This window comes from Rhinolophus sinicus, linkage group LG05 (genome assembly GCF_036562045.2).
Source record: "Rhinolophus sinicus isolate RSC01 linkage group LG05, ASM3656204v1, whole genome shotgun sequence".
NCBI classification, from domain to species: Eukaryota; Metazoa; Chordata; class Mammalia; order Chiroptera; family Rhinolophidae; genus Rhinolophus; species Rhinolophus sinicus.
Genome location: NC_133755.1, coordinates 3584741 through 3610275, shown reverse-complemented (window position 1 = coordinate 3610275; position 25535 = coordinate 3584741). Strand labels below are relative to the sequence as shown.

The 25535-nt window shown below is 49.1% G+C and overlaps 1 protein-coding gene across 4 annotated transcripts in view; it reads right to left on the bottom strand.

Moving 5' to 3' along the window:
• Positions 1-25248, bottom strand: part of RNF144A (ring finger protein 144A) — a 97111-nt gene extending 71863 nt beyond the window's left edge. The window contains exons 1-3 of one of the 4 annotated variants that reach the window (XM_074331652.1): positions 25111-25243; positions 22099-22353; positions 1116-1288 (exon numbers count right to left, since the gene is read on the bottom strand). In XM_074331652.1, coding sequence (XP_074187753.1) covers positions 1116-1182 — 67 coding nt within the window. In that variant the 5' untranslated portion in view covers positions 1183-1288; positions 22099-22353; positions 25111-25243. Of the gene's footprint in view, positions 1-1115; positions 1289-22098; positions 22354-25110 lie in introns of those variants that run through there. The other 3 variants (XM_019757622.2, XM_074331655.1, XM_074331653.1) reach the window with 3 other exon arrangements.
• Positions 25249-25535: the final 287 nt, after the last annotated feature.

Below are 25535 nucleotides of genomic sequence, written 5' to 3'. Positions count from 1 at the left end.
CACTAAATCCACGGCTACCAGTGGGGCAAGCCACCATTATCATCTGAATTACTACAGTGGACTTCTCTAGTGGCCTCTGCGATTTTCTGGTCTACCCTCGTCCTCCACCCCAACTTTCTGCTACCAACACAGAGGCCAGACTGAGCATATTAACACGCAATGCAAAGCCTGCCCCCTTCCACCTAACACCCCGCACTGGCTTCCCATCTTAAAACCCAGAATTCCCCCTGGTGGTCAGTTTCCGCCTACCCCCGACCCCTCCCGAGGACTCACTGCTCTCAGCTGGCCCCCCACCAGCCTCCCTGCCTCTGGGGCCCATCCAACAGGCTAGTGTGCATACGGACTGGACCCAGGGCCTTTGCGCCCGCCTTTGCTTCCATCTACCACACTCTTGCTCCAGACACGAAGTGGCTAGTTCCCACAACTCCTTAACTCCATGTTCAAACGTCACCTTTTTCATGAGACCTCCAAGACCGCTCCGTTTAAAACGACAACCTGCCCCTGCCCCAGTCCTCCTAACTTGATCTACTTTTTCTTTTTTCCACAACATTTATGGTTTAGAACAACACATGTAACTTACTTCTCCGTGCTGTCAACTGTACGTGGTCTGTCTCTCCGTGCCTGTTCCCACCCCTTCCTCCAATCACACCCCACGACCTGGGATCTCTGTGAGAGCGGGGGACAGTGTGGTCCCTATGTGTCCTAAGTTAGAAGAGCACATGGCACGGCCAGGAGCTGAGTCATTTGTTCTCAGTGAATGGTTCAGTGAGGCCCTGGGCACATCCCGTCATCTTATAAATCTGTTCCCTGCTCTACAAAGTGAGACTGACAGCACTGACTGAAAGGTCGTGAAGACCCAGGGAGGAATCCATGAGGACCCGGGGAGGAAACTCTGTGAAGAACTGATCACTGTAACAGTCAACATAACGTATTAAGGAGCAATCTTAAAATTCCTTCAGGGGAAGCACACTGGGCGACTGCTTCTACGGGGCGACTTACTGGTACCGAGACAGCCCCCCAGGCCTGCCGGCAGCCTTTCCCATCAATGGCCTGAGATTCCACTGAAAGACATAAATGAAGGTTTGCAAGCCTTCATTTCCCAAATTCAAAAGTACCTCTGAGAAGTCGTGAGGGGAGGAAAGGAACCGCCTTCTGGCCAAATCCTGGTGAGCTGGTGAGCATTCAGCGGGCTCTTCCCCTCGTACGGAGAACTAGGACGTCTCTGGCCCCAGGGTCCCGCCACACCGAGGGGACTGGAGCGTATCCCACTCAGCACGGCTCCCGGCACCTGGGGAACAGAAGGGCAGGGGAGCTTAGAGAGCAGATTGAAGAGGGAAGGATGGCAAAGTCCGTCATGCTGACTTAGGATCGGCCTCAGCATGGACCGTTCAAATCTCCAAGCCACGAGGGAGGCTACTGGTATCACTACGAGAACCTTATCAGAGCAAACACTGGGAAAGTACCATAGTTCATTGGAGAAGAACTGAAGTTTACCATATAAATAACCAAATTCCACCAAGAACTTAACAGATAAATCCACCAACACAGACAATTCTCAGATAACAAGTTGTCCCTGAGTGTCCCATTTTGTCCCCAGCTTTTTCCATCACAGCCGTGCAGGTGGGCCCCACTGGGACTCCTACAAGGACAGGTTCAGGTTCATAGGGAAGCTTCAAAATAAGACAAGATTATGTTCATTGTAACCCCCAGGGCAACCACTAAGATAACTCAAAAATGTATAATAAAATAAACAACAGACTTAAATTGTAAGTAGTACTAGAAACTACTGACTATAAAAGGCAAATGGAGGAATAAAGGCACAGAAAAGACATACGGCCCACAGGAAACAAACAGCAAAATGGCAGGCAAATTCTACCTTATCAGTAATTACATTAAACGGTCTAAACACTACAGTAAAAAGGCAGAAATTGGTAGAATGGATGAAAAGTGTAGATGCTACCGGAAGACACCCATTTTAGAATAGCGTAAAAAAAAAATGTATACACTTTTTAAATGATGTGAAAGACTTGTACACTGAAAACTACCAGAACATCATTTCAAGAAACTAAAGACCTAAATAGGGCGGCCGGTGAGCCCAGCTGGTTAGAGCGCATTGCTACTAACACCAAGGTTGCAAGTTCGATCCTCCCATGGGTCACTTTGAGTAGCACCATCCTTAAAAAAAGGAAGAAAGAAAAAAAAGACCTAAATAAATAGAAAGATCCTATGCGCGTGGACAGGAAGATAATATTGTCAAGATCGCAGTACTCCCCGGACTTGTCTGTAGCTTCAATGCAATCTCTAGTAAAATCCCAACATCCTTCTCTTGCAGAAATTGATAAACTGATCCTAACAATGCACATAGAAATCTAAGAGACTTTGAATAGCCAAAGAGCCTTGCAAAAGAACCTTTGAGCAGCCAATAGAACCAAAAGCAAAGTTGGAGGAGTGAAACGTCCTGGTATCAAAAAACCAAACCAAAACAAAACAAAACAAAAAACTAGTAATCAAGATAGCGTGGTAGTGGCATAAGCACAGACATACAGACCAATGGATTAGAATTAACAGTCCAGAAATAAACTCACACATTGATGGTTAACTAATTTTTGACAACATTGTCATGACAATTCAAAGGGTAAATGATGGATGGTCTTCTCAACAAATGGTGCTGACACTCAAAAAATGAATCTTGACACAGACCATACACGTTTCACAGAAATGAACTCAAAATGGATCATAGACCTAAATGTAAAACTCTTGGGAGAAAACATAGCAGCAAATCTTTGTGACCTTAGATTAGGTACTAGTTTCTCATATAATTCTCCAAAAGCACAAACAACTACAAAACAGTTGTATTGGATAGCCATAAACTACAAATTTTTCGTGTCAAAAACACCATCAATAAAGTAAATGGCAGCCCACAGAATAGGAAAAATATATACAAATCATAAGGACCTTGCATTTGGATTATATAAAGAACACATACAACTCAACAATAAAAAGACAAATAACCCAAATTAAAAATGGGCCAAAGAGCTGACTAGGCATTTCTCCAAAACAGATACTCAGTATCCAATAAGCACATAACCAAGTATTCAACATGAATATTCAATTAGGGAAATGCAAATCTAAGCCACAATGACCTACCGCTTCACGGCCATGAGGACGGCCAGAATCGTACCAAGGGGAGGCGACCATGTGGAGAACTCTGCACCCTCAACATGGCCGCTGGGAATGTGGGGGCGTGCAGCTGCTTTGGGAAACAGTCTGGCAGTTCCGCAAAGTGTGAGACATAGAGATACCACATGACCCAGCAATGCTACATCTAGGCGTGTACCCGAGAGAAACGAAACAAATGTCTACACCAAAACCTGGGCGTGAACACCTGGGCAGCAGCATCATTCGTAACAGCTGAAAAGTGGAAACGACTCAAATGTCCACCGACTGGTGAGTGTGTAAACAAAATATGGCAGTGGAGCTGGCCATAAAAAGGAATGATATGCTTACGCGTGCTACAACACGGATGAACGGTGAGGACATCATGCTACGTGAAAGACGCCAGGCACAAAAGGCCGCCTACGGCAAGAAACCATGTCTATGAAATGTCCGGAACAGGCAAATCCACAGAGAGAAGAAAGCGGACAAGTGCTTTCCGGGGGTTTGGGGTGAGGAGGGTAAGGAGTGACTGCTGTGGACACAGGGTGTTTGGAAGGAAACTGAAATGTTCCGGAATCAGATGTGACGGTGCTCGTACAACTGTGAAAAGACTGAAAACCACTGAACTGTACACCTTAAAGTGGTGACTTTTATACTATGTGGATTATCTCTCAATGAAACTATTTAAAAGGAAACACATCAACTAAAAAAAATTTTTTTTAAAAAAGAGTAAGGCAGGATAACCCCAGAATTTCCAAAACGCTTTCTTTTCTCTGAAACAGCTTCTGCTGCTCAGGAATGCCACCCCAGTGTCTGAACCTCCCTTATTTTTAGGCGTCTCTGGACAGGCAGGAAAGAACAAAATCAATCCTGTCTTTCTAGTCACTTCCAAGCTGAGCATCAGAGAGCAGCAAGTGTTGAGATCTGGGCAGACATGAGATACATCCAGCTGGATAAACCCACTGAGCTCCTCGGTAGCTATTCCTTCCTCACTGCTTTCAGAAGTCTGTCCACCCACACACAGCCCGAGAAAGTGAATTTTCCTGCAATGCTCAGGACAGCCCACTGAAGTCCAGACCCTCAATGTCAAGTCTGAGAGCCCTGGCCTCCCACAATACCACCTGGCACCGGCAGGGAGCGATCCCCTTCATCTGCCAAAAGCTGCCCTCCCCCACTTGATCCTGGAAAGCCTCAAGATGCCAACTTCAGAAAACGTGGTTCCACTTTTTGCAAGTCTATTTTCTGCCTTTACTTAGAAATAAACGCAGACCCTTCAAACAAAAGGCAATACAATGCAATCTCCTTTACCCTGTGTTCCTGCCATTTTTCCCAGGTAAGAGCCAGTAAATAGAATTATAATCTTCAGCAGGAAAGACAAGCGCTCTGCTCAGCTGGTCCACTGGCGACAATAGACGTTTTTAGATGCATTATAACAAAATTTATACAGAGGCTGCATGCAGAGGGTGTGTCTTGAGCCTGTGTGGCTTCCAGGCGGTTGGCAGGTTACAACGTCCTGTGTCCCCTACCTTACCGTCCTGTGTCCCCTACCTTACCGGAGCCCCACTGCCAGAGAGCCTCAGGCGTGAATGAAAATGCTGCAGCATTTCACCAGCTGGTTTTCCCACCCTTATGTTTAATGTGACTTGTGGCCGCCTCAGCAATGGCTCCCTTGTCTACGTAGCAAGCATTGCTCTTAGAAGGGCTCTGCCTAGGAAGCTGGACAGGCTGGGAGTGGTCAGTCATGACCCCACAAACCCTGCTATTCTTAGGGTGAGGTTCCGCGGAGCACCAGGCATGCAAGGATTGGGTTTCAGCAGGAACACCTAGTAAATACTCATCCATGTGTCAACCTTCTCTTGCCCTCCTCCCACCTGCTGAGAGACTGGGTAGAGAGATGCAAAGATGGAGAAGACGTGGTCCTGCTTTCAAGTTCAGACTGTGTAGGAATCTGTAAGCCCACACACTATCCGCTGATAATATTAAAAAAAAAAAAAAAAAAGGACTACTATTTGTCACTTGAAACGAAAGTATAAGGTAAGACTTCTAGTTTCCTAAGAGTGTGCTCCTCTGGTAATTTCAATTTCACTTGCATATAATTTAATTAACCCACTCCTGTATACAAACAAGGATGTTACATCAAAGCATGAACAAAACTCAATTGCCTGGAATCACCTGAGAGAGCAAACCTGGTGCAAAATATGCAGCAATTTTTCTACTCACTTATTTCTTTCACTGATTGCATGTACATCCGTATATAAGTGAGTCCTGTTAGCGCGTTGTAGGTAAAATTATTCCTTGTTAAATTAGTTTACCAAACTAAGAACAGCTGGAATCACTAAAATAACAAGATTTAAGAAAAAAATAGGGTTAGGGACAACCACTCAAAACTTTAAGAACTTTGTAATCTGCATGCATGTGTAATATACATATATATACACACACTGAGATACATATATATGTGTACATACTGTGTTTCCCCGGAAATAAGACCTAGCCGGATAATCAGCTCTAACGCATTTTTTGAAGCAAAAATTAATATAAGACCCAGTCTTATTTAACTATAATATAAGACTGGGTCTTATATTAATTTTTGCTCCAAAAGATGTATTAGAGCTGATTGTCCAGCTAGGTCTTATTTTGGGGGAAACACGATATATAGTATATACACATATATATATATATATATATATATGGTGTGATCAAAGAATATGGTGAATGTTTAAATTTAAAAAAAAAAATTTATTACACTACAAGACACATTGCCATCAATCCCCCTCAAAATTCTCCCCCTTGCTTCGAACACACATATCCCATCGTTCTTGCCGCTTCCTGAAGCAGTTCTGGAAGTCCTCTTTCATGAGGGTCTTTAGTTGCGCTGTCATGGCTGCCTTGATGCCCTGAATCATTTTGACTTTGGGGAAGAGCAGAAGTCACATGGTGCCAGATCCAGTGAATAAGGTGGATGAGGACACACTGTAATGCTTTTATTTTATAGAAACTGCTGTACCAGAAGCGATGTGTGACACGGAGCACTGTCATGATGCAGGATGATTTATGGCACACTTTAAAACACATCTTCTCTTGGGGCGGCCGAATCGCTCAGTTGGTTAGAGTGCGAGCTCTGAACAACAGGGTTGCCGGTTCGATTCCCACATGGGATGGTGGGCTGTGCCCCCTGCAACTAAAGACTGAAAACGGAGACTGGACTTGGAGCTGAGCTGCGCCCTCCAGAACTAGATTGAAGGACAATGACTTGGAGCTGATGGGCCCTGGAGAAACATTGTTATCCAATATTCCCCAATTAAAAAAAAAACACAAAAAAACTACATACACCTTCTCTCAACCGTAGCTCACACCCGACTGACTACACCAAACAAGTTGAAACTTGTCACATACTGTTACTAAGGTTCCACACACTGCTTCCCATATTGAAGATCCCTGCCTTTCCATTGGATGGCACTCGGCAGCAGCATTCACCATATTTTGTGATCACAACAGAAAGGCTCCATGGCACACTTTGCTTCTGGTACAACAATTTCTGTCAAATAAAAACATTATGATGTGTCCTCATTCATCTTACTTACCGGATCTGGCACCAAAGGACTTCTGTTCTGGCTCTTCCCCAAAGTCAAAATGATTCAGGACATCAAGGTAGTCATGACAACACAACTGAAGACACTCCCGACAGAGGACTTCCAGAACTGCTTCAGAAAATGGCAAAAACGATGGGATAAGTGTGATCAAAGCGAGGGGGAGTATTTTGAGGGTGATTAATGGCAATGTGTCTTTCACTGTATTAACTTTTTTATTTAAACATTCACCATATTTTGTGATCACACCTTGTGTGTGTGTATACACACACAGACACACATACACATACATATATACACATATATATATTTCTTTACCTTGTTTAATTTTATTATAGCTCTTTTCACTAACTGATGGCAGTATGTGTGCGTATATAGCATCAGTTATGTGGTGTGTGTGTGTGTGTGTGTGTGTGTGTGCGCGCCATCAGTTAATGAGAAGAGCTATAATACAATAAAACAAAGTCAAGAGAAGGGAGCTGAGTGTGGTCGGTAAGGCCTTCCTGATAAGCTGATGTTTTAGGTGAGACCTGAGTGAAGCGAGGAGCAGGAAACGGCAACGATGTGGAGACAGAGTGCGCCCCACAAAGAGTGACAGTGACCTAGCTGGGGAAAAGTGATGACAGCAGTAAAAGGTTAGAACCCAGATGGATTCTGAAGACAGACCTCTAAGCATTGGATGGATGGATAGAAGGAAGAAAGGAAGGAAGAAAAGAAGGGGAGGGTGGCAGAGAGGGAGGGAAAGAATTCAAGATGTGTGCAGGTTTTTGTCTTGAGCAATTGTGTGAGTGGGGCCCCAGGGCCTGTGACACCTCTCTGACACCCACGAGTCAATGTACACAGAGCTACCGCTCCTGGGGGCGATCTAGTGACACAAGTTGAGGGCCATCGGTGTCTGCATGCTTCACCAGGCAGGGGACTGAATGAGCTCACCTGGGCACGGATATCAAAGGGATGAAGAACAAGAGGGCAGAGGATCAGCGTGCGGCCGTCCAGCGTGTAGCCACACAGAAGGAAGGCGCTGCCAGTGCATAGGAATAAACCTGGAGAGTGTGGTTTCTGGAAGCCAGGGGACACGGCAGGACGGCTGGGCCCTGCTGAGCCAGCACTGTGGTCAGACACACGGCAGGAGGGGACTGGGCCCCGCATTCCCGCCAGCCCACCAGCAGCTCAGGGGCAGGCGCGCAAGAGCAAAAACTGGACTCAGCCAAAGCTGGGTTTTGCTGGGTGATTATGAAGGGAGGAGAACAGACCACATTCCAGAAGGAAGGAGAGGGAGCCCATAGGGTGGCAGTGAACACCAACACGGAAGCAGGGCTGAGGTGCCAGTGGGAATGGCTTATTTCTAAAGACCAGGTGCAATAGGATGAGACGCACTGAGGGAGGGTGGTGACCAGAGTGGGTGCTGGACGCCTGGGTGTCAGGATAATCGGGGTCATCCCGGGGATGGGCAGCTGAAGGAAGAGAGAAGGCAAGATCACTGGAGAGGAGGTGACGGAAGAAGCTGCAGGGTCCTAGTTGTGCACTGACCTACGCAGATGTAGAAATGGTGAACTCGGAACAGGGAGGACAGCAGCGTACTGGCTGGTCCAACCTCCAGTGACGCTGGAGGAGGGGGCCTGCAGAAGACCCAAAGAAGGAGTAGGGACAGGAACGTCTGACGGCTCGTTCCAAGGGGCAGGGCATGTTTGGCGAGGAAGAAGGAGCAACGGTCTGGAAGTAACAACGAGAAGCGAAGTGAGTACCAACCCCACACTGATAAAACGTTTTCTAAAGGTGGCAGTCACTGACCTCAGCCCGGTGGCAAGTGTGGTATTAGACAAAGCACAGGCACCGCACGAGAGCTGCCTCACAGAGGAGGACACGGGTTAAACCCTTGTCCACGGTCAGGGTGCTAGTCAGGCAGCTCTCGTAAGCCCAAGCAAAGCTCTTGCACAAACCCTCTACCCCACGGTGTCTTCCATGTAGAAATCTCAAAATACTTCTAATGAGTGTCTGCAAACAACTAGAGAAAGCCGAGACCTTCAGTAAGTCGGGTTGGGACAAAAGTTGCACGGTGGGGGGGATCAGGCTTGTTTCCAAATAATGCCTAACGGTAAAACTACAACTTTACTAGAAAAAACATGACAAAATTATTTATAACTCAGGAGGAAGGCCTCTCAAAACAGGTCTCGAAAATAAAGAAGTCATGAAGATTTAACTACACAACAATTGGATTTCTATATGGAAAAAAACCCATAAGCCAAGTAAAAAGTGACTAAATCGGGAACAACTATCCTCATTATATGTAATAAAGAATCAATGTTCCTAATTGACAATGAAAAACCAATAGAAACAGCGCAATAGAAAACAAAGAGTTCACAAAAAGAGAATTATCAATAGTTTAAAAAGACGCTGGATCTCACTTCTAATGAAAGAAATGGAGTTAAAAGGTACCATATTTCACCAATCCGATCAGCATAATAATGGAAACCAGTTAGAAAATTACTTGGAAATAGAGAAAAGTATAATATACATACCTTTGACCCACATATGCCCCCCTGAGTTTTTATTCTATGGCTAGACTGGCAACAATGTGCAATAGGTATGTAAAAACATATTCTTGGTCGCCTTTTTGTAAGAGCAAATACTGGACGCTACTTAAACGCCATCAAGAGGGACAAGTTGAATAAACACTATGGTGTCGTCCACGTAGGTGAAGAGCTCGACCTGCAGGTGTGGGTATAGAGCGGTGTCCAGGACACAACTGCAAATAAGGCAGCGTGCAAAGTAATTCACATAATCCAATCTGTGAGCACAAATTTCCGTACATCACTCACACACCTAATTTTTCTAGCATGTAAGTAAAAAAAGAAGAAAACCCTGTTGCTAATCACTTTAGGCGGAAGGGAATTTTACTCCTCATTTGATTCTTTATTGAACCTGTTTTCTCTACCTTCTGCATTTGTAACTCTAAATGTTCAGAGCTAAAGATTTTTTTTTTTCTTTTTGAGGAGGGCACAGCTCACAGTGGCCCATGTGGAGACCAAACCAGCCACCTTGGTGTTCTTAGCACCACGCTCTAACCAACTGAGCTAACCGGGCACCAAAGATGTTTGATGTAGTATATGACCCACAATAATATAGAGAAAGAATTATTATTCGAGAGAAAGAATTATTTTTCGTTGGCCTCACAAAATATCACATAAGCGCCACACATTGCAAACTCTGAATTAAAATCCCACTAAAAGACCCATTACTCCGCACCCTCGGTTTCCTGACGCAAATCCTTACAGCAGGTCCCGCTGCGACGCGGACCCAGAGATTAGTAGTGGAAGCGCTTTCTTCTGCTGCTTGTCCCTCTCTCTCCTTCCCGTAATGAATGGACGTTTAGACTTGGTGCCAAGCAGTCGCCAGCAGACTCCTGCTCCCAAAGAGAAAGCCTCCCACTTACCCACAATTCCTTACACACACACACACACAAAAGGGGTCCAAAGGCAATCTCTCTGCTTCGCCCCAGTCTTTCAACTTCTAGGTCAAGAACGGTCACTCAGGTACAGCTGAACTTGTAAGTTACTATTTCAAAACTCTATGCATATCATAGCTCTCTGCATGTCTCCCTATGCGACTATGATACGGGGCGGTTTTCGCATGTGTGATTCTTTGACTTTAACATGAATAGAGATCTTGTCTGGCTGCAATAAAGCCATCTCTGTTTACAGACATTGTATACTAATGGTTTGCACTCTGGGAGACAGAGGGCTCCACAGGCATCCCTTCAGAGTTGTCCTGCAGTGAGTTATTTCACATTTGCCTTCTCTGGGGGAAAATAAAACACATTCTTCAGTAATGGAGTTATTGGTCAAATTGTAGCTAAGGAACAAATTCATTGGCTTATTGACTATCAATTAATTAAATGAGTTTTTCATTCTCTTGCGATAAAAGGCATTTGGCTAATTCCACCATCATTCCTGAATCTAAGAAATGACTCACAAAAAGGAAGCTCTTAGTCTTAAACCTGCTCGCAAAGAACCAACTGATTTACCCAACGATACCAAATCAGGCACAGAATAAGCAGCTTGTTACAGGAGAGGCATTACCCCAGGAAAAAAATAGTTTATTTAGAATGGCGAGATAAAACACACCCCACTTCAAAGAACTTAGAAAACAATTCCTTTAACTATTTTTTGAGTAGGTAGTTTTGAAAAGGAATAATGTAGATTTGTATGTGCTAATAGGAAGAAGCTCCAGTCTAAGTAGAAAAAGGCAATATGCAGTGGTTTCCAATAAAAGAGGGAGGTGATGGGGTGGCATGTGTCAGTAAGAAGCCAGTAGTAGATGCCTCCTGATTGCAAGACTAAAGGCCTATGCAAGAGGGAGAACTGCTTTGCATTAGAACAGTGTTTGTACTCTTAAATGGTTGAATTTTCAATATGCTATTTTTTATTGAGATGAAATTCCCACTACACAAAATTAACCATTTTAAAGTTACCAATTCCGTGGCACCCAGTATATTCACCATGTTGTGCAAGCACCACCTCTAACTCCCAAACATTTCCATCACCCCAAAATAAAGCTCATTAGCCAATAAGCAGTTATTCTCCACTCCCCTCTGCCCAGTTCCTGGGAACCAACAATCTGCTTTCAATCTGTACGGTTTTAACTATTCTGGATATTTCATATAAATGACATAATACAGTAAGTGACCTTTTGTGTCTGGCTTCTTCTGTACTTGATTTTTTTACAACTAAAACATAAATAGAATATTTTCAGGAAAAATTCCATCCAAGTCACGCATTAAATTTTTTTTCAAAAATATGTGAATGCCCAATATCTATAAATCAATTACGAGGTTGGACAATTAAGTTCATGAACTCATCCTAGAAAAAGTGCTACATAGCTCATTGCTGAATATCACTACAGTCACCTTCAAAGTACTCCCCTTGGGAAGCCACGCATCAATGCCAGCACCTAGTCCACCCCTCAAAGCAATTTTGGAACTCTTTTTCTGGAATGGCCATCAGAGCCGTCGTCATATTACCCTTGATGTCCTGAATGCCATCAAAATGTCCCTTTAAATATTTTCTTTATCTTTGGGTGAAAACAGAAGTCATTGGGGGCCAGACCAGGTGAGTAGGGAGGGTGTTCCAATACAGTTATTTGTTTACTGGCTAAAAACTCCCTCACAGACAGTGCCCTGTGAGCTGGTGCATTGTCGTGATGCAAGAGCCATGAATCGTTGACAAAAAGTTCAGGTTGTCTCACTTTTTCACGCAGCCTTTTCAGCACTTCCAAATAGTAAATTTGGTTAACTGTTTGTCCAATTGGCACAAATTCATAATGAATAATCCCTTTGATATCAAGAAAAGGTTAGCAACATCATTGCAACAAGTCCGCAAACTTAATTGTCAGACCTTGTAAAACATCCGGGGTGTGAGGCTTCAATAAAAGAATGTACTGCTAACTTCAGCCCACAGCCCACATCTGCTCTATCTACCAGAAATGCTCTGGGGTCTGCTGGCATTTTCACTGAAAATTTAAAGCAAAACACAGTCAAAAGAGAAAAATGGGGAAAGGAGGAAATATGGCATTATTTCAGTTCAGCTGTCCTATCTTTAGCTGAAAAGCTAGAGAAAGTAGTACCAGCCTTGATAAGCCCAATACTTCCCATCCTTATGGCCAGAAAGTGTTTTCGAGGCAGAGTTTGAGAGCGTTAGGCAGTGTCTGCCCGGATTCCCAGAGCCCTCACCATTCCTCACATGTCACATGTCACACCTGGCTACCTCCGCCCTCCGGAACTGCAGCAGGGTATTTGTGACTCTGCCTTTGGGATAGGATTAAATGTTTTTCTTTAAACTGTCTCATTCACGATTGACTTAATCCTCAGAGGAGACCAGAAAAAGAAGTAACCCTACTACTCTACTCACTTTTTCCACCAAGAAAATGGGAAGGTTTGCAGAGAGGTAAAGGTCTTTGCAGAAGACCTTTAAATGGAACCTGACGTCCAGAGCAGGACTGTAATCCCCTGTCCCTGTGGTTTCCAGGCACTCCGCTCAAGTTGTGACCACAACCACTAGGCTATGGATGAGGTGACCTGGACACCGTGGAGCCACGTCACAGTTCTGACACGGACTGTCATTGCTCAGATTGGCGGGGGTAGGATAGAAAAGCAAGCATGAATGAGCACCCCTTCAGGAAAAACGCTGGTGTTTGCATTGCGTTGTTCCGTTTATCATTAACAGGAGGGCTTTCTCTGTGTGTCACTCATTTCTCTCCAACCCCATGCTGCAAAATGCCCACTTGAGATACAGGGTTAATTTATGTATGTGTTGTGTGTGAAATAATAAAATTTGTGTGTGTCGGTCGTCAGAATTTACGATTAAAATGTTTTAATTGAAATCATTTATTTCACAAAATGAAATATAACCACAATTTAAAAAATCAAACAGAAAAAGTCACAATCCTTATGAGTTATGATTCCTTTCCTCAGCACATTTTCCATGTTTGTACACAAACTGCACACACATTTTGGTCTCATACCTGTTTTCACTTAATGATATACTGTAAACATGTCCCCATGTCCACAATCTCCAAAAATTGTACCTAACTACAGCATACTATTAACTTAACCATATTTAGATGTTTTCCATTTGCGGGTATGATTGTTCTAAAAAAACAATGAAGAGGAGCATTTATGCATAGAGCATTTTTTTCTCTACATTTAGCATCTTTTCCTTGAGCTCGATTCCCCAAGCACAACTGTCCGAAATAATCACACAGTTGCAAATAAAAATCATGCATTTATCCTGAAGCCACCCCTTCCCCCAGTCTAGGCCTAGAAAGTCATCCCTCCTGCTGAGGCTGCCTGATTTATACATAAACGCCTCCTGCTCGGAAGCAGAGCCCACTTCATCGTATTAGTGTGTGTGCCTTGTAGCTAATTTCACTTAGAAAGAAATTTTGAAATAATAACAATTTCACGTTTCCCAAGAAAACGTTTATGTGATGACCAGCGTATTTATTTTCCCATGATGGTACACAGTGTAAACTAGACTGATTTCTGGATCAACAGTATGGGGCAGCTAGCATAGAGTCCATACAACGGAAGTTCCAAATAGTATCTAAACTAAAATCATACAAACTACGCTTGCACCTTCCAGGTGACTATTTTTATTAACAGCTCAGCTAAGAGTTTTTGTCATTTGGGGTCAGTTTATGGACGCCAGTGGTTTTAAAAACAATCCATATGGTGGTATTCCAGGCAAAATCCTTTTTTGTTGTTGTTTTTCTTCTTTTTAGAAGACAGTCTTCTCTTTTCTTAATTGTTTTTTTCAATTACAGGTGACATCCAATATTATATCAGTCTCAGGTGTACAGAATAGTGGTTAGACATTTTATTATTTACAAAGTGATCCCCCCCGATCTTAATGTCCTTTCTATTTTTCAAATTAAGTTCAGTTCACAGTTTGGCATCCTGAAGCTGAATACACCAGGTCCTGTGCTGGCAATTCAAACATGAGTAAGACGTCCCTTTCCTCCAGAAGCCCTGCCTGCCACAGACACATTCACCCCAAAGAAATGCGACAACTAAATGTCGACGTCCGCGTGTCATCTCTACTGTCAGGGAAAGTTGAAAGAAGACAGAAGCATGGAGGGCAGTGCAGAATTCGGGGAGGTTTTACTGCCAGAGGCCTCACAGGCATCAGGCCAAATACTAAAAAGCACACTCGTTCCAGGTTACATATAATTTCCATACAGCTGTGCCTTGAGTTCCAGTTGACTAAATGACACTTCTATTTTGTTGACATTAAATGACACGTATTAACGTCAATTCTGGTGTTACTGTTTTTTAATACATTGGCATTTATGCTTGTTTCTAGGATTTTAAAACATTCAACTTTGCAAAGCTGGTAGGCGCTAGGTGCCATGCGTGCCTGCTGGGGCCTGGGAGTAAAAGAACGCAGCTCAATCAGTGTCACCCACAAAGTGGCAGGTCAGGGACAGGGTGAGGCCTGAAGGGAACACTGTGCAGCTAGGAAAGCAAACGAGGAACACACCGCTGCCAGAAACGTGGGTGCCACCGAGGGGTCAGCTAGAGAAGGGCACGTGCGTGGAGGGCTGACCAGCTGGCGGACAGCACGTGCCAGCACTCTCAGACATACACCAGGCGCAGTGCTCAGAATTCACAGAATCAGGGGCGCACAGGAGCTCCTAATCCCCGCCAGCCTCCTTCAGGCATCTGCAACGTGCAAGGGTTAGTGGGTGCACTTGACTCAGGCCCCCGAGGCAGGTAGGGAGAATGCCAACATTCAGGGGAGAACACAGTGGAAGCTGCATGAGAGACGGGGGGACTCGGGCAAATTAGGAGGTCCTGGGACAACTAGCCTGACGTGGAGGTGAAAGGCAAAGTCAATGTCAACAGTCAAGGCGTTTTGGAAGGAAAAATGTTAAGTTCATCAAACCCAAGCCCCGCATTTTACACAAAAACCAACAATAACCAGTCCAAGGACTTTTGCATCTGAGTTGATACTGAATCGAGCTGAGTCACTTCATCGTTGAGGCCAAACCATTCAGGCTGCAGAGAAGAGTGTGCCCAAGTCAGAGGGGACGTCAACCATCCACACCTGAACTCAAGGCATGAAATGCGAACGGTCAAGTGACAGTGAGAACACAGCACGACTCAGGAAGAGACACGCTGCTGTGTAGGCCACCACGGCCTCTAGTCCCGAGTCCCAGGCCCGGGGACTCCCTAGAAGGGGACAGAGCCGGTCAAAAGCCTATTAACCACGAAAGAAACATACTTCTCCAGGTCCCTCCAGATCATCAGGCCAAAGAAATACGCGAGGCACCTATGTAATTTTAAATTTTCTGCTGTCCACATTAAAAAACTAAAAAGTAAAAAATACGAAAGGGAAATTAATGTTAGCGACGCATTTTATTGAACCCAATATAGCCAAACTAAAATCGTGAACACGTTATCTATAGAAAAGTTCTGAGACATTCTACACTGTTTTTCTCTCGATTTTGGGTACTGGATGCTTTCTGCACTCACAGCCCAGCTCACTTGGGACTGGCCACAGTTCAAGGGCAGTAGCTACCACTGGGACAGTACCCCTCTCGATGACAGCCCCCCACCCCCGCCTGTCTGCCTGTGGTTTGTCCCTCCTGTACCAGAGAGAAGTCCTGCCCTCCTCAGATAAACGCGGTCCTTGAGAGAATAGTCTTATCTGCCATGCCAGCAGGGCACAGCCAAGGGCTCAGAGGAGTAGCCTCCACAGAGCTGCTCCTTTTGGAAAAAGGTGGGTCCTGCTGCAAGTGGCCAGGGACTGAGAGAAACAAGGCCACTGCCAAGGAAGCAGGGCTTCAGGCCAAAGGAGCAAGAGTGCTGGGAGCGATTAAAGCATTCGCAGATAAGACTGCTGCCCTGGGCCCGTCTGCGGCAGGAAGAGCACACTCCTTCAAGACCAACTGAAAACATTTCCTTCTGAGATGCACTCACGCGAGCACCTTCCTCAGCTCCGTGCCTGGCTTTGGGTGGAGCCTCACAAGTACTTAGCAGCATATTAAGAAGCACATATAGTTACAAGAAGTGGAGGACAGCATTAGGCATGGAAGCAGTGGAAATAGCGGCTGTATGTGATGTCAGAGGGGTAGTGGATGGGGGGAGGGGGTTATCACTGTGTGAGGGATGTAAATGATAAATGTTTATTACATTGTTTTGTACACCTGAAACTAATTTTAAAAAAAAGAAGAAGCAGCACTCACCGTAGATTTTGAGCTATTTCAGAAACAGGATAAACGGAGAGTAAGCGACACTGCTAGATGAGAAGGGATTCCTCTGTGTCCCAACCGGTTGCTCTCACTAGAGTAAAACTAGAATTCGTACAATTCCAAACGTTTAGGAGAGAACACCTGTCCTGTTGCTTACAGAGCACCACACCCTGTCTTGTTCTAGAAAGACCTCGCCAGCCCCCTCGCCTCGCTCTTTCCACGCCCTCACCCTCACTATATATTCCTTAATTTGCCTTTGAACCCTCAGCACCAAACAGGTTTCGCCAAATGGATGGATAAATGAATAAAAGAAAGAATGAATGTCTGAGATTGTTTCCTGCCTTGAATGACACTGAAGGGAAAAACACACCTATGAAGTTCAACAAATATACATCGCGCACCTACTATGTGCCAGGCACTGTGCCAGCTGCGAAGGGAAGCAGAAATGAACAAGACAGGACAGTGATTTCCTGGCCCTCACTGAACTGGAAGCTCCAAACATTCACGTAAGACCCAGGTGTGTGCGCCACCCCACACATCACCAAGGACATCTCAGCCAGGTGCAGAGCGGTCTGCACCTCATCCCGTAAGGATTCTGGCCTTTCAAAGGGCAGCTGCGAGAAGCAAAGACTGTTTCTGAAAGTGTGTCTGGCCAGGAACCACACTGGGCTTTGCCCCAGTGCACTCAAGGCCAGTCCCCCCAACCCCTGTAGCCTTACTTTCCAACTTCTCACTCCTGGGAGCTGCCATGGAGCCCAGAACAATGAGAAGGGGAAGAGGTAACTGCAGTGCTTTTGGAAAAGCCTGTTATTTCCTGATAGAAAGGGACAGACAGTGCCGACACCAACTTCCCCCACCTCTCCTGCCACCCTAAACACGGGCGTGACCCGGAGCCCAGGCGGGCCTGCCGGACCCTGCAGTGCCCACATGGGAAGGACGGTGGAACAGCACAGGGGAACCTGGGTTCTGCGTGACAGCACCGGGCAGCAGCACCAACGCTGGAACCACACCCTTAATCACCTCGTCACTGAGGACACAAACCTGTGTGTTTAGGTCCGTGTTAGCAAGTGTTCCAGTGCTGGCCAAACACACAGTAACACATGCAAACATGCACTAGCTGACACTGGCAGGTGTATGCTATGGGCTGAACTGTGTCCCCCAAAAGACACGAACCCCTAACACCCTGTATCTGTGAATGTGACCTTACCAGGGTTTGTGCATGGGATCGATAGAGGGGGCCCAACTCCTGTGACAGGTGACTAACCATTTTTGCCGTCGGATTATCACAAGAAAAAACCCACAGACCAGGTGGCTTATAAACAACAGACATTACTCTCAGTTTTGGAAGCTGGGACGTCCAAGATCCAGGCACTGCCAGATTCAGCGACTGGTGAGAACCCGCTTCCTAGGTCACACACAGCCCTCTTTTCACTGTGGCCCCACATGGCAGAGGATGAGGGAGCTCTGGGGGCCTCTTTTATGAAGGCACTGATCCCATGCATGACAGCCCCGCCCTCAGGCGCCTCCCAAAGACCCCACTTCCTCGTGTCATCACATTGGGGGTTAGTGCCAACACATGACCTTGGGGGTCTGCAGCATAGCCCTGCAGCATTGCCCTGGGCCTCAGGTCAAGAGGGTCCGTGGAAGCCGTCACTGAGCAGCTGGGGAGGGGACAACAGACACTGAGGCAGCGGCAGTTCCCCAGGGCCCATGAGCTCACGGCATAAAGAGGACTTTCTGCTTCCTTCTCTACCATATCCGGCCCCCGCCAACCAGCAGACTGGTTCAGCTCTCGAGGCTTGTGGTTAGTGCTTCATTGAGACCCAGAGAAGAAAGAAGGTACTATGATCTCAGCCGAAGGCCAGCTCTGTGTCATCCCCACCAGGGACCAGGGCTGCCTCGGCCCTGCCGAGTGATTAGGAAGAAACATACAAAGTTTTAGCCAACAAATTCAGAGCCTCAGACGCCAGCTCTAAAAGTCTTCTGGAAGCTCCTTTTATTCCATTGTCCCAGACTATGACACACCAGTGCCCCCACCACCACAAAGTGCTGGCACTCGGGGGCGTCAGGAAAATTAACTTCTGGGACTTCCGTTTCCCTCCTATTCCCTCCTATTCTCAGTCATGTAACAATTGGCCCCAGGGTCTGCAAGCCTTCCCAGTTCCCAGACAAGGGTTCTCCTGGAACCATTCACTCCCTACGTGATGCTTTTGGCACCAGAGACCACAGGAGAGTGCAAGGCACTGAGAAACGGGTTCCAGAGACCAGACCCCGCAGAATATACGATTGCTCCGTGGGTCCTAGAGTGTCTCCGGCGCTGCTGTTCTTCAATCGCTACAGTGAGAACCACAAGCTCGATGGCCCGCACTGCGTTTCCCTGGCAAATATTCTTCCCAGGAACTCTGGCAGCCCTTTGCCCACAGCACCCAGCATCCTAAGGCTGATGGTGCCCCGCCCCCTCCTGCCGTGGGGCCAGTCACCAGCCCTGACACCAGCCCTGACTCCACAACACCCTCAGGAGCAAACCCTCAGGAGCAAACCCTCTGCGCCCGAATATCTGACCCCGGTGCCCCAGCAGGAGTGCCCTGCTCCCTGCTGTCCTGTCTTCAAAGTCGGCCCGCTCGCACTCCAGTTTCCACCAGTCACTTCCTCCCCAGAGCTCCGCCAACACACAGATGGGCACGTGCTGGCCCTTGTGTGTCACTGTCCCTCAATATGTGTGCCCTGCTGGACAGTGAGCACCCCAGGGCGAGGTCCACATGCCCTGCCTCCTCCTCCCCTCATCACAGTGGGCCCCACGCTGCAGGACGACCTCCAGCCAGCTCACGCGGACCCACCGTCTGTGACAGTGCAATGGGCATCGTCTGCTATCTACACAACCTCGGGACCTGGGACGTCGGGGCCTCCCTCCCTGCACCCCAGGCCAGGGCCGCACGCTGCACGCTGCACGCTCCACGCTCCACACCGGTCGCCTTCAGCCTCCAGCCCCAAGCTGACAGTTCCACCCACCATGCGGTCAGCATCTCACAGTCCTGTGGCCTGACCTCCCAGCCCGAAGACAGAATGTAAACTAATCCCACTTCCTCATTGAAAGTCTGTCTGAGCTCTCCCTCTTGAACCAGCTTCTTCTCCCTTGTGTTCAATCACTGAACAAAAGCACCTTTAGAAAGAAACAGCATGACAGGCACGGAGGGAATGCGGAAGTACACAATTCCAGGGCTTATCATGTAGTAGAGGAAATCAGACAGTTACATAAATCACTAAAATTAGAGTTTTAAGTGCAGGGTTTGAAAAAAGAGTTGCCATGGAAGCACCTGGTAGGGAGAACATTTCCACCAGCAGATGGAGAAAGACAAGTCCCGGACCTGGAAGGGCAGGGGCCCAGCCTGAGCCTCGGTCTGCCTTTTCTCATCTGCAAGACGCCAGTACTGGATGACGCAGCCTCCACGGCCCCCACACTGATGTATCCACAGCGCTAAGAAAAAGGTCACACGTGTGCTGAATGAGCCCTTAGGGTCATCAGTGGACATGGTGGGACAGCGTCCTGGGGCATGAGCGTGGAGGCTGTTGAGAGATGAGTGCTAGAAAGACAAGCTGGAACCCAGTGGTGACAAATCTCCAAATCTCAATCAAGGGGCACACTGGTGACTTCACAAGCAACGGGAGCTACTAAAGGTGTCCCAGCAGGAAAGTGACAAGGGGTCAGTGCAGAGAATAATGAGGGGTACCAGTGGGATCAACACAAAGCATCCCAAAAAGTCAAACATTCTCTGCACTGCTTCTGCTTCAGGACACCAGCGGAAGACAATGTTCTACCTTGAGAGGGAAGAGGTCGCCTGACACAGCGGTCACTTCCCATCCCCCAGCTGGCGGAGGGTGACAGCCTCTCTGACCAGCAGGCAGGCTGCCCTGTCTTCCAGGGACAGCACTGGGGACGGGGTGGCAGGGGCTGGCATGTGGTGCCACCATGGAATGCCGGAGACCAGGCAGACAAGCGAGCAACAGAGGACAGGTGGGGAGGACCATACACCACCCCGTGACTGGCCAGGTACCACGTGCGCTGGCTGCGGGAGACCATAAAGGGGCAGCTCCATCGCTGTCTGCATGGCTAACAGGAGGTCAGTGGCCGTGGCAGAAGCACTCTCCTGTTGTCTGATGAGGCCTGCAAAGCCCACCTCCCGCCAGATAACCTTAAAACGCAGCCACCCCCAACGCTGAACTTGCCATGTTCCGAAGGACTCGAAAACCAGCCCACTGGAAGCCAAAGAAACATCCCAGGAAAACCCTGTTGTAAGAGGCGTTCCGAGGGCAGAGACAAACCCTGTTTAACCAACATCCCGACAGAAACACTCAATATCCACTGTCCAGACCTGGAACCCTCCCCTCCGTTCCCAGCCTGCGCTCCGTCCTGGCCCCCGAGCCAGCCTGCCCTGCCACAGCCTGAGCGTGGGTGCACGTCCAGCTCGGAGGTTCTCGGCCGCAGCCACAGGCAGCTGTCAGCCTGGGGAACTGTGCCAGCCTCGCTCAGGTGACTCTGGAGACAGAAGACACACACAGTCCTGGGTTGTAAACACGATGGTTGCTGCCTGTGGTTCCTCTCATCTGCCCAGACCTCTCTCTACCAAGCAGAATTTGGGGGTGAAACGGGAAGTGGAGGGACCGAGGCTCCAAAGCTAATCCAAACCCCACACTGGGGAGACCCTTCCAGAAGACCAGAAAGGAAAGCAACTGTGTTATACCCAGGAGTCTTGATGGGAACAGCGTTAGAGACAGCAGCCCACCTGCGAATAAGACACTGGCCAAGAGGGTGCCCCGCTAGCTCAGGGCTTAGCCCCGTTATGCTGGCTGTAAGTTTCCTGCCTGCCCTGGGCTGTTTCTCGCTGCTCCCAGGTCCAGAATCTGACCCTGACCCTCCAGTTAGTCCAGCAAACTGGTACTCATCCTCCAAGTCCCGGCCAGAGTCCCTGCTGCCACTGCTGCAGCGGGCGGGCCCACTGCCCCCCACATGGGCTGGAGGAGCGGCCCTCCCACACCCCACTGCACTCTGCTCACCGACCCCACGGCTAGAACATTCTGTGAATGAGCTGGCTCCCACCCCCCGCAGACTGTAGCCTCCTCAAGGTCACGGAATAGCATCTTTTCTGCAAGACTCTGAGTCCCACATTTACCACGTGTGTAGCCTTGGATGACCAGCCAAGCTGCGCTTCACCTCCCCTCTGCAGGCTGGGGACGGTAGCAGTGCCTGTCCCACGGGGCTGTGTGACAGTCGGACCCACAGCCTTGCACTTCCTACCAGCACCTGGAGATGGGAAACGCCACATGCATATTGACTGCCGTTTCCTCTCTCCAGTGCCAAACACGAGGGGACTGTGGGTCGGGGCTGACACGTTTCTCCAGGCTTTCTTTTCTCCAATGCACCCAGCTCGCCATCTTGCTCTTGAGAGTAGGCGTCTATAAGGTCATTCCAGAAACACATCCCAATTCAGGTTTTAGATTCTAGGAACCAAGGATGATGGTGACTGATGGCCAACGAAGCACCCTCGTCAAAGCCCCCGCTCAACATAGCATCCTTGACAAGAGGCGTTCTTGCAAACATCCTTACCTGGGACGCAGTTGTGAGCCGTCCTGCACTACTGACTCTCCTCCTGAACCTCTAACATGACACATTTTTATTTCTGGATCTTGGAAGTCATTTAGGCCGACACCTTAGTTTTATAGTTGAAGGAACTGGGGCTGTGCAGGGAGGTTACGACACTTGGCCCATGGTCACATAGCTGGGTCACAGTTGTCCACGCTCTGTCCTTCAGCCCTGATCCCAGCAGGTATGTGAACAGTTGCTTCAATTTAATTTCTTCATCTAATTAAGAAAAGGTATTCATGTGTGTCAGTAATGCAGACACAGAGAATGGCGGGGACTGGTTCCAGAAATGACCACCTCAAATGACTTTTTGAGTCTTAAAGAAAGGCATCTTCAGTGTCCTTGGACAGCCAAGGTAGGAAGTCACCCAGAGTGAATATGGAGGCTCACCTCCTTAGAAGCACCCCACTCTGTTCGTGGCCTCTGGGGGGTCCTCTGCTGTCCCACACCTCAGGAATCCAGGGGAGTCCTCCTTGGCCAGATGCCCTGGAAGAGTCTGAGGGCTCGCCGGCCTCCTGAGTGGCCCCAGAGCCCCAGGCAGCTGCCACATCTCCACCCTCTGTAGCTCAAGTGCAGGGCAGCAGGGCTGGTGCCGGGCCAGACCAGCCACAGTTGTGTGTGTGGCTGGAGTCCCTGACCTCTCCTGAGTCCACAGTGTCCTCACGGTCTGTGGGGGACTGACTTAGGAAGCTGCGATGACCATCTTGCTCTGATTTCCAGGCTAGGAGGGCAGGCCTCCTCCTGAGTCTACCACAAAGAGAAAGGCTCCCAAGAGGAGGAAAATTGGAACAAAAGAAGGCAGCAGGGCCAAATTATGAACCACAGTGGAAAAAACAGGCAACGTGGCTCCCAGTGTCTGGCCCTGCCGAGTGGCACGTTCCCCGCTGGACGCCAGCAGCATCACCTAAACAGTATGCGAGGTCCCGTCCAAGTCTCAAACCACAAGAGAAGGCTTGGATGCAGGGATCACACACGTCCAGCCCAGACGCTCAGCACATTTTATAAAGCGCATGACTCTGAACGTGGCCTGTTTTCAGTCCCCCACCCAGGCCACCTCATTAATTTGCTGGCTGCAGTTCTGCCCCAGCATTTGGGTTCACCCTTCACTGGCTCTCTTTCCAAGACTAGGCTGACATTAGATTCAGGCCCTTTAAACACCTAAACTTCCACACACCAATTGTGCTGAATCTGGGTCTTTTCCACGCCATTAAAGTTGGGTTATTTGCATCCAATTTTCTCATGAGGACTTCAATCTATGCCTAACCCACTGATGAGCATTACAGGTGTAGGGGTCTGAGTATAAAGCTCACACAGGTGTAGGGGGCTGATCCTGAAGCTCACACTACAAGTTTGTGTGGGGGGGTCTAATTCTAAAGCTCACATAGGTGTGGGGGTCTGATCCTAAAGCTCACACTACAAGTTTGTGTGGGGGGGTCTGATCCTAAAGCTCACACTACAGGTGTGGGGGGTCTGATCCTAAAGCTCACTCCGCACACTCCCCCGTCCCTCAGTGCCGCCTCAGTCACTCTAAAGCAAGGCTCAGTTCACTCACTCTCCTCCAAGCATCAGTGGCCCCCCACTGCTTCAGGATCAAGACCAAAGTTAGCCTGGGACACAAAGATTTCACGATTTGTCCCAGTCTGACCTCCCTACTCAATCCCTTTTGCACTCTTTAACAAATAACAAAAACAAAAATTAAAAATGCAGTGCACAACTGCAGCAGACCAGGTCCCCATCATCAGTACTGGGGAAGGAAATGCAATGCAGAGCACCTGGGCAGGGCCCCCTGGGAAAGCTCCCCAGCAGGCCCCTTTGTGTTCCCTGCCCCGTCCTCGTCCTCGGCTGGGCAGTTCCCTCCGCCAGAGGCCCTTCCTACCACCTAGCACCTACCCCACCTTCAAGCTTTCTCTCCCTCACAAAGCAACACCGACCTTCCTTTCTCCCCTGGGAACTCCCACAGCTCCACAGGCGTGGGCACCACCTCACTTTCTGCTTTGCACTTACAAACACGTCACCTGCTGGTGAACCTCTCCCCAGAAGGCAGCCCCTGGCCAGTCACTGGACATGTCCTTACTAGACCCCCAGGCCCCTCTCCCAGGAAAGGGCTTCCTTCCCAGAACTGTTAGAAGCAAGATATGGGGTCTCTTTCTAGTGCAGGGACCCAAACCCTCCTCCCAGGCCAGCAGCACCCACTCAGGACAGTACCCTGGGGCTAACTTCCCCCCTCATCTGCCTTCCACCTGGCACAAGGAGAGCGCGGGGATATTTTTTAGTTTCTTTTCTTTTTTTTTTCAATTCACTGGGGGGGGGTCAGACAGAGCGAGAACACACACTTTGGGAATGACCATCTGAGACCTCTCCATGTTAATCGTTAGGGTACAAGAAGTAACCTCTTCCTCCCTATGACCCAGAGCCACCGACTTGCACAAGTGACCGGAGCTGGACGCCCAGGACGGTGCAGGGCGGCTGGGCGGCCACTGTTGCGGGATACGGTGGGGAGATCCCAGGGAGCACCACACGCGCCCCTCGGCTGCGGAAGGCATGGCGAGAGGCACGCAGGGGCCACGGTCACCTGGGCGCTGGGAGGTGCAAAGCGGAGGACACCTGGGACCCGCCGCTCCCTCCAGGCTGACCTTCCCGCCGCCTCCCGGTGCCCCGACTTCGGGGTCCGCGGCCTGCTAGGAATTGACCCGCCGGAGCACCAGGGACGCAGCGCTGCACACCCGCGCCCCGGCCACGGAGGTGAGACCCGAGGTCCCCACCTGAGGCCACCGAGGAGCAGGCCAGGGCCAGGGTGGCGCCTTCAGCATGGACTCCGCGGGTCCCTACAGCAGACCCCGATCCGCGCGCCCGGGACCCGGGCTGGGCCGGCGCGGGGCGAACCCGAGGCTGGCTCCCCATGGCCACGTCCCTCCGTCCCCCTCGACTGCGTCCCGCTCCCGAGATGCGGACACAAAGGGGACGCGCGTCACCCACCTGGTCCCGCGCGATCAGGGCTCCGGGGGCCGCCGCTCCTGCTCGGCTGCGGGCCGAGCTCCGAGCGCTCCGCCCGACGTCCGGGATCCGGGCCCGGTCTCGGCGCCGGGTGTCCGCCGCCCCGCACCCCGCTAGGAGCCGCCCTTTATTCCACGCCCGCCCTCCAGCCGGGGCGCGCAGCCGGCGGGGGAAAGAGGGCGGCGGCGCCGAGCGGCACAAAGACGAGGGGCGCGGAGCTCGGCCCGGCTCCCGCCCGGCGCGCAGCGCCCCCTGCTGCCCGCCCGCGCCGCGCCGCCCCCGCGCTGGCCGCGCAGGCGGGGCGGGTCCCCCGGAGCCCCAGGAGGTGACCCGCAGCCGCCGAGATGCAAACGAGCTTCCTTGCCTGGTGGCCGCCAGAAAACGGTACCCTGTGCCAGCGGTCTGGG